This window comes from Natator depressus, chromosome 1 (genome assembly GCF_965152275.1).
Source record: "Natator depressus isolate rNatDep1 chromosome 1, rNatDep2.hap1, whole genome shotgun sequence".
NCBI classification, from domain to species: Eukaryota; Metazoa; Chordata; order Testudines; family Cheloniidae; genus Natator; species Natator depressus.
In genome coordinates this window covers 229,874,237-229,893,389 of record NC_134234.1, presented here as the reverse complement: position 1 = coordinate 229,893,389, position 19,153 = coordinate 229,874,237, and the positions used below count along the sequence as shown (strand labels likewise).

Genomic DNA, 19,153 nt, shown 5'->3' with positions numbered 1-19,153 from the left:
CAGGACTCCAGGACCTGCCATGGGGCCACGAGCTGGTTTCAGGGGATTCGTGAGTCCTGACACAGAAATCCCAAGTCCATGGGCACAGTTGGGTGGGCACTGCAGTGCTTTAACCAGAGGGGGGCAGTTCCGGGGACAGTTCCAGGGGCAGCTCCACCCCCTCCACCTCCTCCTCTTTCCTCCCCCCGCCCAAGACTCCACCCCCTGGCCAGGTCAGAGGTGGGAAGCTGGAGCTGAGTAGTGCAGTCTGGCTGCTAGTCTGGCTGGTGCCATGGAGTGGGCAGCTATGGCACTTCCCCATCTCCTCCCCCTGCTGCTGGTGCCCGGGGCTGTGACTGCTCCTCAGCTACCAGCCCCCTTGGGCAGGTAAGACAGCTTGCGCAGCCAGTAAGAGCCACCTGGGTGGGGGGACCCGGCTCCGGGGCTGGCTCGGGAAGCAGCAACCACATGGGGATGGAGCAAGGGGTGACAGAGCCTTGCCAAAAGTGGGGGGGCCAGGGGCCCTGCTCCCTCCGTGGCAGGAGCGCTGGGCAGGTGGGCGGAGCGGGGCAAGCTCTGGGGCCAGAGCAGAGCTGGGGCTGGGGGGTGGGAGGGCCTGGATGTTAAGTGGATGGGCCACTGTGTTGCTCAGGAGTATCAAAAGTCCACACCCGGGTAGCTGCTGAACTAACTCCCAGCATAGACAGAGCTATGTCGATGGAAGAATGCTTCTATCAGCCTAGCTAGTGTCATTTGGGGAGGTGGTGTTCCTACAGCAGTGAGTAAACTCCTTCCATTTAGGCTGGCTACACTATGGCTCTGACCCGTAGTGTAGACACAGGGCAAGCCTACACTACAAAATTAAGTGGACCGAAATTACGTTGACGTACAGCCACCACAGTAATTATATTGCTTTTGCATGTCCGCACTGTGCTCCTTGTGTCGGTGATGTGTGTCCGCACTTGGAGCGTTTACACCAATTTAACTGTCAGTGTGGGGCATTCTGGCACGGGTTCTGCAAGGCAGCAGCTGTGGATGTAAGCAATGCCATGTTTACACCGACACTGCATCGACCTAACTACATTGACCTAAGCGCCACACTTCTCACGGAGGTGGCGTTATTAAGTCGGTGCAGTGGGCGAGTTACATTGGTGGGAGCTCCGTGTATAATTCACATCAGCACCGATTCACTCCCCCACACGTGGCTAGAGGGGATGTACGCGGGAAATGAAGACAAGCTGCTCCAGTGGCTTCTCCACCTCTGACTTTGGCCCATTGGCTCTAACCAGGGAGTTTACAACTGGGTATAATATTAGTAGGAGCTGGCGCTAATTCACTGCTGGGGGGGATCCTGCCAGACCACGCTCCCTTTGGGGCATGCCAAAGCGAGGGCGTGGTGGCCGGGCTCCCCCCGCTCTGTGGGCTCCACTGAGGGAGCTGCATTGCGGAGTGCCCCCAGGCCGCCCCTCCGCCAGGGCAGCTGGCTGGTGAATGGGGCCGGGGCGCACGCGGGCTGCACTACCGCTCACTAAAAATGAAAATAAAGGGTCTGTGTGCTTCTCATCCGCCTCCTTCTCCCTCGCCCTGCAGGCAGCCGCAGCCCGCTCGCTTTGCGGGGTCTGTCTCTTCCCCTGGGCTGATCATTACCGAGTCACTAGCAGACTGCCGGAATAAATACCTGGCATCCCAAAGATTAATGCCCAGGAGCCAGACGCCGGCCAACAGTCCTGCCTTACCTCCGGGTAAGTCCCTTCTGCTAGTGGGGAGAGAGGGGAAGGTGGATGGGGAATCAGATTGGCTGGGGTGAGGGGAGACAGGGAACCCGCCCACATGAGATGGGAAAATGGCAGCTTTTTTTCCTTCTTTTTCAGAACAGTATTACATAAGGCAGTTGTACCACGCCTGCCCCTAAAAACAACCCCTGGATTTAGGCAGCTTGATGCTACTGTTTCCTGATTCCAACTCCCTCCCCCATCCTAAATTCCACGTGGGGGATAGTATTTAAAACAGAGCATGTTTTAAAATGATCCACAAATAAGGAAAAAACCTCAAATCATTTTCACTACATGAATGATGTGTGTCTCCGTGTGGGAGAGCGAGCGTTCTGATACGGGGATTATTATTCTGACACATTCAGGCATGGGGGGGTGGAGAGTCTTGAACTGATCTTCAGAGATTTTTTCTTTAGATTGCTGTTTATGATAATAAAATGACAATGCCTCCACGGCTTTGAAACCAGTCCCCCATTCCTGAGTCTAAAACAAGCAGTACCGACTTTGGAAATGATTGAGAACAGAACACTTTACTGGAGCTAGGCAGAAAATGGCTTTCCCATCCCTCAAAATATCAAAATATTTCCCCATCCCAAATTGGGAAGAAAAGTAAAAATCTTGGAAATTTTCACAAACTGAAAAAAAAATCAGGAACAAAATGTGGGTCAATATTTTGTTTCAATACATTTGAAACGTTTCTTTTCAGTTCTGACCATTAACCCTCTCCCCTAATAATTAGCTTAACTTTCAAAACAAAAAGTTGTTTCAAATTAGAAAACCAAAATTTTTAATTTAAAAAAAGGCCAAAACAAAATATTTTGACAATTTTGGAACTTTTTTCAAAGTTTATTCAAGTTGAAAAGTTTGGTAAAATTGACCCTTTCCAGTAAAAAAAAAAAAAAAAAAGTTTGGTTTCAACAAGTTGGCTTTTTCCAATGGAAAAAAGAATGTTTAATCGAAAAATTCCAAACCAGCACTATACTTCACCTTTTGAAGTGTCTGGAGGGTGTTGGCCGAAGCATTTTAAAGGGTCTATTAAAAATATTACTTTAGAGAGGCTACCACATAGTTTCTCCACCCATTGTATATCCCCTCTCATAATCTCAAAATGGCAAATAAGTGGATAGGGCAATAAGAACAGATCTGAAAGACTCCCATTTAAACAGAGTGTGATATAGGAAATGAAAGATGTAAGCAATTTTTTGTTGTGCATTAACATGTGTATGTCTCCATATCAAATTAGCTCAGAATCTGCCCTCCCAGGAAATGTTATGATCACAATACTATTTTAAACACTAACGAGAACATTTTGAGGTTTTATTTTGATCCTGTTAAAGGAGATATATGTAAATTCAGAAGCCCATCTTACAATTTTTCTTGTAAAACTTTCTCTGACTTTAAAAAAAGAAAAAAGAGAAATGCCAAGGAAATGCCTGGTGAAAAATTGTCATAGTAACTCAATGTAGCTGAAGGTTTGATGTTCATAAGTAGATGGAGGGAAACTAAGCATGGTATTCTTCTATGGATCTGAGGTTTTGACTATCTCTTTCCAGAGTGAAGGAGTACTTGTGGCACCTTAGAGACTAACCAATTTATTTGAGCATAAGCTTTCGTGAGCTACAGCTCACTTCATCGACTAAGCAATTTATTTGAGCATAAGCTTTCGTGAGCTCACAAAAGCTTATGCTCAAATAAATTGGTTAGTCTCTAAGGTGCCACAAGTACTCCTTTTCTTTTTGCGAATACAGACTAACACGGCTGTTACTCTGAAACCTGGATTTATTCTGTATTTTAGCAATAGAATTTGGGAGCTCTAAACCAAAATTTGGTAGGATGCAAGTAGATCCAGTTTTTCCCATATCCTCATGATGTGCAAAATTGCAGTCTCAAATGCAGAGCTATGCTCTTTATTAAGAAAATATTAAATTGAAGTGTATTAATACTGTTTTCCAAAGCTGCATTATCCATGCCCTTTTGAATTTTGACCATCTTGGGGCATATTAATTATTTTAGAATAATCACCTGATGATCATCTGTGCCGTATGATGCAACCCCTTTGTATTTTAGCACTTCAGCCAAGGAAAATGAAAATAAATGCAATCTGGAGGAATCCTGGGGGCCCTGGGATTGGAGCTTCAGGGGTCTAAAAATTGGTGCCTTTTGCTTGCTTGTCTCTTCCCAGTTTCCTGCCCTCTTGAGTGTGTGAGAAAGACAAGAAAAGTTTGTTCACTTTGGAAACTCGATAGGAGGCAGCAGCTGATCTTCCCATCATCAGCCTAAAAATAATCCACTCCAGGGCTTGGAGCTGCTTCACAAAGTGGAGGAGAATCCTGCCATCGGAATGATATTGATCACATAGCACAACCAAGGGAAAACTGGGTTTGATATTTTGTGTGTGTATATATAAAGGTAAGCTACAGAGTTTGATCTAACATTCAGCAAAGAAACGGAGCATGCAGCAACACCCCCCACTGTTATCTCCCACTAACCTTCTCCTTCCCCTTATATCTGTGGGACAAGACTTCTCTTTGCATTTTCCCAGGGATTAGAGTTCAAATCTGTTTAACTTTTTCTTCTCAAACCAATATGCTCAAACTTTAACATTCCCAACTGCTGATGCTTTCACTATTGTTCATAGGGTTATGTTTCTTTTTTAAAATTGATTTTACAATTGTCCCATCCTAATGTCTGAAGTTTAAATCCCAGCTTGTTTCACAGCAGACAGCGTAGCATGCTAGCATTTGAGACTGCACAAATTGCTGTAGTAAGAACCTTCCAAAAAAAGAAGCAAGCAGGAGAATTGTATCTGAGAGACAGCTGCAAATATTTATGTGAATTGCTTTTCAGTGTCAGTTTTATGTTTAGCTCAGCTTCCTATATTTTCCTGAACATTCATTAATGTATTCAAAAATGTATTTTCTGTGCATTTGCGGCCTGATCAAAAACCCCTTAAAGTCAATGAAAATCTTTCCATTGACTTTGAATCAGGCTCTTTGTATACATTGCTAAGTGCTTTGAAAACAGTAGAGTAGCTAGAATAATTAATTTATCCCCTCAGGGCCCAACAGCATCTGAACAGTGGTTATCAGGCTAGCAAATATCTTTAAATTAGTTGAAATAATAAGAAAAATATAATATATAGGATCATTTTTGGTAAAACAAATACATCTCAAACTGTAAGAACTTTACTTCTAGTCTCACCAGGACTAATAACAGATAATCTCAGTTCTGATTAACTCAGACTCTGTTATGCAGAGTCAGGCAGTGTGGGGGGCGGGGGGAGGCGGAATTTTTCAAACAAAGAAAAGTTTACGTTAGAAAAGGAAAAGGATTCTGGGAAATACTCTGCTCTCTGCACATTGATCCTGTGCACACTGAAATCAATGGTAAAACTCAGGATCAGGCCGACAGTTACACCTATGAAACCTGATTGATTTCAGGATTTGCCCTTCTTTGTTAGAGATCACCGTAGACTTTTCTTCTGCTTTTCCATCACCTTAATATTGAGAAATGCTATAATGACAAGCAAAGGTGTAGCCTTTTATAATGAATCATCTGGCTAGCAGAATCAACCATTGAGTACTTTTTAAAATATCTGCCTGTTTAATCTATTCATCCTGTATATATAATAAAAAACAGAAAATGTACATCATATGCAAGACAAGGAAGAAAACAGAGTTTAAAACAAAATGAAAAAGCAATGAATACACGGATATATTTTGATCCTGGGGTAAAGACATATTGGCTATTTGGTTAAAGATTAAAAGAAATACAACTTTTGACATAAAAGTTCAAAGGATTCATGCTCCAAGGAACAAGGAGTACTTTAGGCCCACATTTAACACTCTTTTCTTAATAGTTACAAATGCCTTTCAGTTCATAGAGAACAGAATCATAATCCAGTTAAAATAAGATGTGTGAATATGGAGAACTATATTCAACATTTATGTGCCACTTTAAAAGAAGTATTTCCCCCCTTTGAAAAGTTTTAGATTTCATAAACATTGTATAAAGTGTTGCCCAGTTAGAATTCCTAGGGCTTTTGCATTCATCGTGGTTTGATATGTGGGGTCTTTAAATATTATCCACCATTTCCTCATTGTCATCTTCACAGTCCTTTATGAAAAAGGTATATCAATGTCTGGCTCCGTGTCTTGAGAATCACCATTCGATGATCCTTAAATGGAGCCTCTTTTCAGAGTCACCAAGTTCCACGGTACATTACAAAGTTTAGGATAAGAATGACATGTTCATTATTATGTCTTTGTAATGAATTGGCTTTTCTTCTCCCTTAGCCTTCTTTTCATCCATGGCAACTATTTAATCCTGAATCACATTTGTAGCAATTGCTGTTAACTACAATACTATCAAGTTTTGTACCACCGTCCGAAACCAAAGAGGCCCATCTTGCTAGCTAGTGGGAGTTTTACAACAAAATCTTGAATGTTTAGTGGCTGCAGGTTTATTTTTAGGCATTGCAGGGTCTCTCTGCCTTCCAGATAACTTTCATCAAAGTAAACCAACAAGGCATCAGATTTCAGAATGAATAAAAGGAGAGCTGAAAGCATATAGTCCCAGAAACCGGCTTGGGTCCACCCTTTTAATCCTGCCAGCCTCCACCCCTCTCTCCAGCCTTATTTCCTTTTGTCTTTTGAAGTGTCGCCCATCTGGTCAGGTAATAGTTGATTGCTTCAGTCTCAGCACTTGACTAAGAGAGGGACATAACAGGGAACCAACTACCTCCAAGCCAGTGCCACTTTCCAACTGGCTGGTAGGGGAACCCAGGCACACCCATTACTCCAGGTTCCAGCCCAGGAAACCTGGGCCCAGCAACCAGTCTGCTCAAGCTCTGATGCTGTTGCTGTTTTCTTGGGCTCTGTCCTACCACACTTCTCTATCTCTTGGCCTACCTCTGGGTTTGCCACTGGAGCTTCCTCCACTCCCTGCAGTTACTTCACCCCTGTCAGCGTCTTGCTAGAGTCTGTAGTCCAAGGCAGGAGCCCAGGGCCTACTCTCCCCACAGAGGTCCTCTTTCTACCTAGCCAGCTCCCTTCCTCTCTAGGGAGTACTGCAGAGCTCCTCCATGCAGCTCTCCTCCTACCACCAACTTCCTCCCTTTAAAAGCCTCCCCCAGCTGGACTTCCTTAGTCCCTTTTCAGTCCCTGGCTCTCTTCCAGGTGCAGTATATACGATTAATTGGCCTATTATGCCTGGTCAGGCCTTGTGTTGGGTGGAAACCGTATCACAGGAACAAAAGTTAAATAAAACAGTTTACTATAGGCCTAAAAGGACAGATTTCTTACAGCCTATATTTAAAAGAGAATGTTTAATTAAAAACAAATAATTTAGCCATTACTGGCAGTGATAACACCCCTGTTGTGCTATGAATGTACTGGAAACATCTAGGGAGCATGCACCTGATTTACTGAACAGTGACTTGACAAATTACTCCCTTTGTTGTTGTTCCTTTACCTTACTGATGCATTCCCTTACCTGAAGTTGGAATGCTGGAATCTACTTAGTACTTCTGGCAGTGCAGCAGATGCATTCTTCTGACACATACGACACCTGGTATAACTGACAGCAAAGCAGCTGCTCTATTATGTGTATCCCATGTGCGGTTAGAACAGCATGGGGGCTTGGTGTAGTAGATTCAGCAGCACAAGAAATTAATTCTACAGGAACATACCTGAAACATGTGGCAGCTTAGATGAGGCATTCTCTTTGGCTATACTTAGTATTATACATTTGGTAGCAGTCAAATTGAACCCCAACAACCTCATGTAACTGTGGTTTAAATGCACATCTGCCGGTTACATTGGGTAGCCTCAAAATACTGGCTTCTAAGGAAGGAACTGTCCTCGGCGGTTTGAGACAGTCAGCAACAATGAGCGTTGTGAAAACTTTAGAACTCTTCAGAGTTCTGTGTGATCCGGTTATCCTTACCAGCTGCATATGTACAATCTCAATCCACTTCAAGGAGAGTTAGGCACATGTCACTGACTGTATGATCAGGTGGTAGAGTCTGTGTAAAGTATTTCATGATTTTTTGATTAAAAAAAAACAATTCTTGCAAAGGACAGCAATTCATTCACTCCCTTCCTCCCAGCCACCGAGCAACGGTTGTCTTTATCTGCAACCAAAATAAGCTTTTTTATAACTTTAAATAAGGTCATATGCTTAGGTGTATTTTAGAGAATCTCAGCAGCTAATCCTAAAGAAATACTACTTAATGGGAAATCACACGAATGGCTTGAAGGAATGTCCAATTTCAAAACAGCGTACTTTATTTCAGTTTTCTGTTGAATATAGCCATTTTTATTATGTATTTTATTTTGAAGTAGCAGTTGGGCCACTAGTTCTGCCCAAACACTGATAATTTACCAGATAATGCCTTCTGTTTGAAGTTATATCCCAAAAGACTCCTACACATCCACTTCTTCCTAACACACACCCAGCAATAGCTGGTGTAGCAAACTGACTAAGTGAGTGTACTGGTCCTTGTGAAGCAAGTTGGAGCTGAGAATTCTGTCCTGCAGCTCCAGTGTATTACAGTATGATTTCATGTAGCAATCTTTGCATCTCTTCAGGCTAGAGCCAGCTACTAGTAGCTTTTCAGTGGAAACTCCATAAAGCAAGTATCTATGAAGGTGGACATGCATGAGCAAACATAAGATATTACTCCATCACTCTCAATCAGAGCTGAATTCCAACATAGGGTAACACTTTCTATTTATATTGTACAACTCTTAAAAAGAAAAACACAAAACCCCCTGTGCCCATGATGTTAATGCCACTGCAGCTGTTATGCCTGCTGATCACTGTCACTGCCACATTTTGCTAAACATTGTGGTTTTGGGAACTGTACCTTTAAAGGCTGAGATAAAGCTCTTGTTTTTATGCACAGTCTATTGGAAGCAGACACCAAATAAAGCAGATCTCTTGCAAGCACCTTAAGCACTGTGTGATTGCTGAACTGAACACCACATGTTACCAGGAGTAAAACAAATTAAGAAAATAACCTGAATAGACGCAGTTAAAAACCTCGCCAGAGCTGAAACTCTAGAAATGTGGAAAACAACTGGAGAAGATTAAATAATATGCGCAGTGTGATCAATGAACATCACAACCATGTACCTTTGAGGTCACGAAGTGTACTAATTTATGCCAAACAGTAGGTTTTGTGAAATAAACACTTGAGAACCAGACTGAGACCATCAAACTCAGATGTTAGAGTTCCTATTTTATTATTCAGCCTGTTTAGTACCCATAATACCCAATCTGTAACCCCAGATTTTCTCTGCCACTTCCTAAGAGAAGTTCCACTTTCTTATTTGGAATAGTAAACCCATCTATATAGCTCACACTGTGAATGAATTGTTTGTACAAACTTTTGTAAGTGATTACTCTCAAAATTTCCTATAAGATTAATTCTCTTTCAACAGGGCCATAAATATAAAGAGTTTATAAAAGAGTGATGAGCATTCGGTAGTATTACAGCTGGTTGCAAAAGGTGCTGTTAAAACTTCTTTTCAATAGAAAATGCCTTTTTGACCAAAGAAAATTTTTTTCTGAAACATTTCAACAAAAATATTTTTCAAAATAGTTGTTTCATTTCAGTGGGGAACAGACCACTTCTTGTTCTTTTTCTTTAAAAAAAACCCCAACACTTTTCATTGAAAGAAAGGGGACAAAAAGCAAAAAAGTGAGAGAAGGTGGGAAAATGCCCACTGATCTGACTTTTTTTAAAAAATCGCCTTTTTTCAAAGGGGAGGGAAGTGTGAGAAAGAGTTTTTTGATATTTTTCCTACTTTCGAAAAAAATGAAAAAATGGAAAATAAAAAAAATATTAAAAACATTCCTTGAAAAACTCCCAAATATAATAGAAAAAAAATTCTTTCAAATTTTTCAGTAAATATTTTGACTATCTCTACTAATGTCTATTTATGATATTGCCATTTCCTGGGTGGAGCCTGAACTGCTCAACTGAGTGACACAGGCCCTATACAATAACAGAAAATCTTAGGCTTTATGTGTCTGCGTTTTTGGAGCAGGAGAATCTGAGTTCTATCTCTGCTCTCACCATGGATAGCCAAATGGCTGTGGTTTGCAGCAACAACACCAGGGAAGGTATTAGATGGCTGTAGGTTTGCTATAATAGTGTTGCAAAATTCGGCTGAGACAGGTATGCAATTTCCTGCAATATCTTTGGGAGATCTCACTATACTCAGTTTATGTATCATTGTGAGCCAGGGCTTGTATGTAATTCCATGGGGACAGGGGGCCACAGCTCCTCCAAGAACTAAGAACAATGTGGTAAATTTTCTCAGGTTGTAAGACCTCCAGAGAAGTACCACCATTTGGAGAGGCTCGCATATACTAGTTCAGACTGGATTCTCCAGAGACCAACAGACAAAGACAGGCCTTTTGGATACATAGCCTGAGTTTACACTGAGTTTACACAGGGCCTGAGTTTACACTGAGCCTGCTTTCTGATCCAGGAAATGGACAGGACCTTCTGTCCAAGGGTGGGGGCGGGGGTGGCAATACGTATTGGAAAGGGTTGGAATGACTTTGGCCTACTAAGGTCCATAAGACTGATGGGTGACATCTGATAAGCTTTTAGCATGCACATAGCTACCTTTATGGTGTTTTATATATTTCCTCTGTAGTGCTTCCACCTTAAGAATAAATGTACTTGCTTAGAGCTGTGTAGTGACTTGCGACCTCTGCAATTATGCCGTGCATAAGCCTTCAAAGAGAAAGCAAAGTGCAGACACTGCCATGTTTAGACAGTCTAGCTTGCTGGAATAACATAATATGGGCAGGGGCCTGTGCAGCCTGGAAAACTCCAGTCAGGAGGGAGAGAGACACATGTCTCTACCCAAGAGAGGTGATGGTTGAGGAGCCAGGAGGCTAGATTGGGTGCCCTTGGTGGAGCACAAGGGAGAAATATGAACGCAGTTGCCCAGAAGTGTGACTTATGTATATTACAATTGTTTTACATATTTTCTGGAAACATCCAAGATTGGCCACTGGCAGAGATTGGATATGAGACTATACAGACTACTGGTAGATAGATACAGGCTTGCTGAGGGCACTCACTTCACACAATTAACATTCCACTCTCTTACGGAATCTTTTGGTCCCAACGATCCCTCTCTCTCCCAGTGAAGGAAAAGTCCAAACATCCCCTCCCTGATTTGATCTCTGAGACACGGTTTCTCATGTCACAATCCTTTTACTCACTTTTAGAGCCGACTAATTGGATCTCACGGCCACAAAGAGTTAGTGATTGAATGTGCATTAGAACCCACGATCTGCCTGCCTCCTAATCTCAATCTAACAACCAGAGCATGACAGCTTATCAGCTGTGTGAGAATGTAGTCATATTGCTTGTGGGAAAGGGAAGAAAATTCCCAGCAGAACTCCCATGCAACTTCTGACCCTCCATAAAGATTAGGCAACAGCATTTAAGATTTTCTGCAGATTACCATTATGTCATTCAATTGCTGGTTTTCTTCAACCAGGACATTGCTAGTTTGTATTTGAAAAATGATTAAATTTATTAAACATTTTTCAGAAGACCTCTTAGAAGTTTAATGAAATGGTACTATGTACTATGACCATTTCTATTCAAATTAAATTTTGAAAACCCTTTTAGCTCCTTGTTTGTTTTTATTACATGAACTAAAATGTGGGTCTCACTGAGGCTCACAATGTCCCTTTACACTCGCATGTACTCTTTTTTAAATATGCTATGTTTGTGTTCATTCTAAGGAGATTCTCGAGCCAAATCATGCTTGCCTTATTCACACAAATAATTCCATTTGAAGTCAACAGCCCTACATGTGTGAGTAAGACAGGCAGGATTTGACCTGTTGTTAAACCGCCAAACTCAACCAACCTTGTTTTTTCTTACATTTTGTGAAGTCCGAGTAATTTTTTATTATCCCGATTTAGCAAGACACATAAGCACATGCTTACGTCCCATTGACTTGAATGGGGACTCGGCATGTGCTTTGCTGAATAGTGAAGTACTTATGTGCAAGCAAATATGCTTGGCTGAATCAGGGACTCTATGGGTTATTTTTAAAAAAATTATATTTTAAAAGAATTAACAATGTCAGCAACCAAGCATTTGTGAATAATTCTACAGAAACAAATTAGTGTGCATATGCTGGAGGGAAAGAAATCTGTAAGGAGGCATTTCATTTTCAGTCCTGCTTGATTCTGTTATAAACAGTAATGAGTAGTAAGGTAGAGGGCTCACACTGTAGCTAAGGAACAACAAATCCTATGAAGTGAGACTGCAGAAGACATACTGTGATATTTGTGAGACTCCGTAGCTCTAATCCAACAAACAATTACACATGTGCTTAGCTTTATGCACATTGACATTTTTGATGAAAAATGGAAGCAAGGTTTTAAAACATGTTTTGGTTTCCAGACCATCTCCATTTTGTATTTGGAATGTTGAATATGTGCAATGAGCTGTTCATGAATGTGATGGAGACCAACATTTATTTGCAGTATGTATTCAGTGGATACTTTTAATAGTAAATAAGGCCCTGGTCATGGAAACACTTATGCACACGTTAGGTTAACTTTCAGCAAGTGCATAAGAGTTTGCAGGATCAGAGTTTACGTACGTCTAATAAATTATTCTCTTTGAATTATTTAGTCTGGACATAACTAAAAAGACCTCAATGATGCTGTTTTAATTTTGTGTTTAGCTAAAAGAAATGTAAGACACTTTGGTGATCACTTTGGATGTTTTACTTTTTTTTTTCCCCTCTTGTGTTTTGTCTCTAGTTTGCAACAGTCAGGCTGTTTGGAAGCAATGAAAGTCGCATTTTGTGGTAATGACAACGCTTCTGCCTATGACATCAGTGCTGGCGTCCTAAAAAATGTCTGCTTCGTGGATGCCCTCAACCTGGTTCCCCATGTCTTCCTGTTATTTATCACCTTTCCAATTTTGTTTATTGGTGAGTAATACAGCCATAGGCCCCCAATCCTGAAAACAATCATGCATATGCTTCAAGTCAAGCACGCATGCATGTTTGCAGAACTGGGGTCTTATTATGTTATAGGACTGGTGCAATTCATTCAGCTTAAATATTTTGCATTACTTTAGGCATCATGAGGAAGAGATGGAATGGAGATCCTGTCAAGAGGGGGCATGTTGAAGAGGGGTTAATGCAGAGATGGGCCTGAACCGGAAGAGTTAATGTCAACCCTCTTTCATTTATGGGAATTTTGGGTACACGTTCTGAACTTTACAACATGAGCTTTAAAAGATGAAATCTAACCAGAAAATCAGATCCAAATTCTCTCAACCTTTGGAGAAGTTTGTCTCCAGGTTTGAACAGCTTGGGTCTGTCTCTATTTTTAGATTCTAAGAGTTAGGACATAAGGTCTGTCCTTGAACTTTGATGGAGTTTGGAGCTATTCCAAAATTTACATCTTGGGTCTGTCTGTATGATAGTTATGTGAAGCACTACAGAAAGGGTAATTCATTCTCATGCCAATGTTTGTAAACACGAATAAGAGATGATAAATCCATCCCTAGAATAATTTTGATAATGCAGTGGCCCTAATTTATATGCTCTTCTTGTACACAGAGTCATTAATAGCTTGATGAGCTTTATCCTTTTAGATTTTATATTTGTGGGTATGTCTACACTAGAGAATTAGGTTGAATTTATAGAAGTCGATTTTTTAGGAAGCGATTTTATACAGTCGATTGGGTGTGTCCCCACTAAGCACACTAAGTCGGCGGAGTGCGTCCACAGTATCATGGCTAGCGTTGACTTTTGGAGTGTTGCACTGTGGGTAGCTATCCCACAGTTCCCGCAGTCTCCGCCACCCATTGGAATTCTGGGTTAAGCTCCCAATGCCTGATGGGGCAAAAACATTGTCGCGGGTGGTTTTGGGTACATGTCGTCAGTCGCCCTCCCTCCGAGAAAGCAACAGCAGACAATCGTCTCGTGCCTTTTTTCCGTGCGGACGCCATACTGCTTTCAGCAGACAGTGCACTAGGACTGCTAACCGTCGTCATCGAACCACCGCCTCCACAGCAACTCTGCTCTCCTGGGGCCATGAATCCACCTCGCAGGTCCTCTATACGACAGTTGTCATCCACTGCTCCCGCTGCAACTCTTCTCTCCTGCTCGTCTCACCATTCCACGGCAAGCGTGCAGCCCACTCAGCTCACTGACACTGTTGTTGTGTCCTGGTGCTGCTGGCAGCAGATTCATAGATTCATAGATATTTAGGTCAGAAGGGACCATTATGATCATCTAGTCTGACCTCCTGCACAACGCAGGCCACAGAATTTCACCCACCACTCCTGCAAAAAACCTCTCACCTATGTCTGTGCTATTGAAGTCCTCAAATCGTAGTTTAAAGACTTCAAGGAGCAGAGAATCCTCCAGCAAGTGACCCGTGCCCCAAGCTACAGAGGAAGGCAAAAAACCTCCAGGGCCTCTTCCAATCTGCCCTGGAGGAAAATTCCTTCCCGACCCCAAATATGGCGATCAGCTAAACCCTGAGCATATGGGCAAGATTCATCAGCCAGATGCTACAAAAAATTCTTTCCTGGGTAACTCGGATCTCATCCCATCTAATATCCCATCACAGAGCATTGGGCCTATTTACCATGAATATTTAATTACCAAAACCATGTTATCCCATCATACCATCTCCTCCATAAACTTACCGAGTTTAATCTTAAAGCCAGATAGATCTTTTGCCCCCACTGCTTCCCTTGGAAGGCTATTCCAAAACTTCACTCCTCTGATGGTTAGAAACCTTCGTCTAATTTCTAGTCTAAATTTCCTGGTGGCCAGTTTATATCCATTTGTTCTTGTGTCCACATTGGTACTGAGCTTAAATAATTCCTCTCCCTCTCCAGTATTTATCCCTCTGATATATTTATAGAGAGCAATCATATCTCCCCTCAACCTTCTTTTAGTTAGGCTAAACAAGCCAAGCTCCTTGAGTCTCCTTTCATAAGACAAGTTTTCCATTCCTCGGATCATCCTAGTAGCCCTTCTCTGTACCTGTTCCAGTTTGAATTCATCCTTCTTAAACATGGGAAACCAGAACTGCACACAGTATTTCAGGTGAGGTCTCACCAGTGCCTTGTATAACGGTACTAAAACCTCCTTATCCCTACTGGAAATACCTCTCCTGATGCATCCCAAGACCGTGTTAGCTTTTTTCACGGCCATATCACATTGGCAGCTCATAGTCATCCTATGATCAACCAATACTCCAAAGTCCTTTTCCTCCTCCGTTACTTCTAATTGATGTGTCCCTAGCTTATAACAGAAATTCTTGTTATTAATCCCTAAATGCATGACCTTACACTTATCACGATTAAATTTCATCCTATTACTATTACTCCAGTTTACAAGGCCATCCAGATCCTCCTGTAGGATATCCCTGTCCTTCTCTAAATTGGCAATACCTCCCAGCTTTGTATCATCCACAAACTTTATTAGCACACTCCCACTTTTTGTGCCAAGTTCAGTTATAAAAAGATTAAATAAGATTGGTCCCAAAACCGATCCTTGAGGAACTCCACTGGTAACCTCCTTCCAGCCTGACAGTTCACCTTTCAGTAGCACCCGTTGTAGTCTCCCCTTTAACCAATTCCTTATCCACCTTTCAGTTTTCCTATTGATCCCCATCTTATCCAATTTAACTAATAATTCCCCATGTGGCACGGTATCAAACGCCTTACTAAAAAAGGTATATCTAGGTAAATTAGATCCACTGCGTTTCCTTTGTCTAAAAAAACTGTTACTTTCTCAAAGAAGGAGATCAGGTTGGTTTGGTACGATCTACCTTTTTTAAAACCATGTTGTATTTTGTCCCATTTACCATTGACTTCAATGTCCTTAATTACCTTCTCCTTCAAAATTTCTTCCAAGACCTTGCATACTACAGATGTCAAACTAACAAACCTATAATTACCCGGATCACTTTTTTTCCCTTTCTTAAAAATAGGAACTATGTTAGCAATTCTCCAATCATACGGTACAACCCCTGAGTTTACAGATTCATTAAAATTCTTGCTAATGGGCTTGCAATTTCATGTGCCAATTCCTTTAATATTCTTGGATGGAGATTATCTGGGCCCCCCGATTTAGTCCCATTAAGCTGTTTGAGTTTCGCTTCTACCTCAAATATGGTAATGTCTACCTCCATATCCTCATTCCCATTTGTCATGCTACCATTATCCCTAAGATCCTCTTTAGTTTTATTAAAGACTGAGGCAAAGTATTTGTTTAGATTTTGGGCCATTCCTAGATTATCCTTGACCTCCACTCCATCCTCAGTGTTTAGCGGTCCCACTTCTTCTTTCTTTGTTTTCTTCTTATTTATATGACTATAGAACCTTTTACTATTGGTTTTAATTCCCTTTGCAAGGTCCAACTCTACTTGACTTTTAGCCTGTCTCACTTTATCCCTACATGTTCTGACCTCAATAAGGTAGCTTTCCTTGCTGATCCCTCCCTTCTTCCGCTCCTTTTATGCTTTCTGGTGCAGTAGGTCTGCAAAACTGGTCATCCAACCACCGCTTCCGCTGCAACTCTGCTCTTCTGCTCTTGTCTTGATAGCCAATTTTTCCATGTTGGCTGTGATGGGCTCCTGCTTCTTCCGCTGCAACTCTGCTCTCCTGCTTTCATGAATCCACCTCGCAGGTCCTCTCGTTGTTCTCTATAAATATCTATTCTCGTGGCATCCATCGTCAGCCACCGCTTCCGCTGCAACTCTGCTCTCCTGCAGATGCCATACCATGGCAAGCATGGAGCCCGCTAAGATCACCACGGCAGTTATGAGCACTGTAAACACCTCGTGCATTATCCTGTAGTATGTTCAGAACCAGAACCTGCAAGGAGGCGATGGCAGCGCAGTGATGAGAATGATGGGGACATGGACACAGACTTCTCCCAAAGTACGGGCCCCAGCAGTTTGGACATCCTGGTGGCAATGGGGCAGGCTCATGCTATGGAAGGCCAATTCAGGGCCCAGGAAACAAGCACAGACTGGTGGGATTGCATAGTGTTGCATGTCTGGGATGATTCGCACGCATAAGGGCACTTTCATGGAACTTTGTGACTTGCTTTTCCCTGCCCTGAAGCACAAGAATACCAAGATGAGAGCAGCTCTCACAGTTCACAAGTGAGTGGCAATAGCCCTCTGGAAGCTTGCAATGCCAGACAGCTACTGGTCAGTCGGGAATCAATTTGGAGTGGGCAAATCTACTGTGGGGGCTGCTGTGATCCAAGTAGCCAACACAATCACTGAGCTGCTGCTATCAAGGGTAATGACTCTGGGAAATGTGCAGGTCACAGTGGATGGTTTTGCTGCAATGGGATTCCCTAACTGTGGTGGGGCGATAGACGGAACCCATATCCCTATCTTGGGACCGGACCACCTTGGCAGCCAGTACATAAACTGCAAGGGGTACTTTTCAATGGTGCTGCAAGCACTGGCGGATCACAAGGGACGTTTCACCAACATCAACGTAGGATGGCCGGGAAAGGTACATGACGCTCGCATCTTCAGGAACTCTGGTCTGTCTGAACAGCTGCAGCAAGGGACTTACTTTCCAGACCAGAAAATAACTATTGGTGATGTTGAAATGCCTATAGTTATCCTTGGGGACCCAGCCTACTCCTTAATGCCATGGCTCATGAAGCCATACACAGGCACCCTGGACAGTAGTCAGGAGCTGTTCAACTACAGGCTGAGCAAGTGCAGAATGGTGGTAGAATGTGCATTTGGATATTTAAAAGTGCGCTCGTGCAGTTTACTGACTCAGTTAGATCTCAGCAAAACCAATATTCCTATTGTTATTACTGCTTGCTGTGTGCTCCACAATATCTGTGAGAGTAAGGGGGAGACGTTTATGGTGGGGTGGGAGGTTGAGGCAAATCGCCTGGCCACTGATTATGCTCAGCCAGACACCAGGGCGATTAGAAGAGCACAGCAGGGCGTGCTGCGCATCAGAGAAGCTTTGAAAACCAGTTTCATGACTGGCCAGGCTACGGTGTGACAGTTCTGTTTGTTTCTCCTTGATGAAAACCCGCCCCTTTGGTTCACTCTACTTCCCTGTAAGCCAACCAACCTCCCCCCTTTGATCACCACTTGCAGAGGCAATAAAGTCATTGTTGTTTCAAATTCATGTGTTCTTTATTAATCTGTCACACAAATAGGGGATAACTGCCAAGATAGCCCGGGAGGGGTGGGGGAAGAGGGAAGCACCAGGAAGGGTGGTGGAGGAGGGGAGGAGGGAAGGAAAAGGCCACACTGCACTTCAAAACTTATTGAATGCCAGCCTTCTGTTGCTTGGGCAGTCCTCTGGGGTAGAGTGGTTGGGTGCCCAGAGGGCCCCGTCCCCCCCCGTTCTTGGGCATCTGGGTGAGGAGGCTATGGAACTTGGGGAGGAGGGTGGGCGGTTACACAGGGGCTGCAGCGGCGGTCTGTGCTCCTGCGGCCTTTCCTGCAGCTCAACCATATGCCGGAGCATATCAGTGTGATCCTCCAGTAGCCTCAGCATTGCATCCTGCTTCCTCTCCTCACGCTGCCACCACCTCTCCTCTTGCTCATGCCACCTCTCCTCTCATGCGTCCCTCCTGTCCTCATGTTCATTTTGTGCTTTCCTGGACTCTGACATTGCTTGCCTCCACGTATTTTGCTGAGCTCTTTATGTGCGGGAGGACTGCATGAGCTCAGAGAACATTTCATCGTGAGTGCATTTTTTTCACCTTCTTATCTGTGCTTGCCTCTGGGACGGCGATGTTAGGGGGAGCGTTGAAACATTTGCAGCCATGGGAGGAAAAAAAAGGGAGAGTAGTATTTAAAAAGACACATTTTAGAGAACAATGGGTAGACTCTTTCATGGTGAACCAAGCTGTTAACATTACATAGTACATGTGCTTTCGGTACAAGGTCACATTTTGCCTCTTATATTGAGGGCCTGCTGGTTTGGTGTGAGAGATCACACACATTCGGCTTGCAGGCAGCCATGGTCTTTTGGCTTCTTTAACCTTCGTAACATGTGGGAATGGTTTCAAACAGCAGCACCCTCATTTCCCAAACCAAGCACCCAGTGGGTTGGCCATTTAAAATGGGTTGGGCATTTAAAAGAGGAGCTGCGGTTTTCGGGTTAATGTGCAGCACAAACCCAACTAAGCCCCACCCCGCCCGCACACCCAATTCTCTGGGATGATGGCCTCACCTCTCCCCCCACCGCGTGGCTAACTGTGGGGAGGATTTCTTTTCAGCCACCCGCAAACAGCCCAGCAGGAACGGCCACCTCTGAATATCCCCTTAATAAAATTCCCCTATTTCAACCAGGTGACCATGAATGATATCACTCTCCT

At 43.1% G+C, this 19,153-nt stretch overlaps 1 protein-coding gene across 4 annotated transcripts in view; it reads left to right on the top strand.

Moving 5' to 3' along the window:
• Positions 1-238: 238 nt before the first annotated feature.
• The window catches only part of ABCC9 (ATP binding cassette subfamily C member 9), a 131,810-nt gene continuing 112,895 nt past the window's right edge, over positions 239-19,153 (top strand). The window contains exons 1-3 of one of the 4 annotated variants that reach the window (XM_074937581.1): positions 239-366; positions 3,934-4,160; positions 12,567-12,739. In XM_074937581.1, the coding sequence (XP_074793682.1) occupies positions 12,595-12,739 (145 nt within the window). In that variant the 5' untranslated portion in view covers positions 239-366; positions 3,934-4,160; positions 12,567-12,594. Of the gene's footprint in view, positions 367-1,577; positions 1,722-3,933; positions 4,161-12,566; positions 12,740-19,153 lie in introns of those variants that run through there. The other 3 variants (XM_074937574.1, XM_074937588.1, XM_074937595.1) reach the window with 3 other exon arrangements.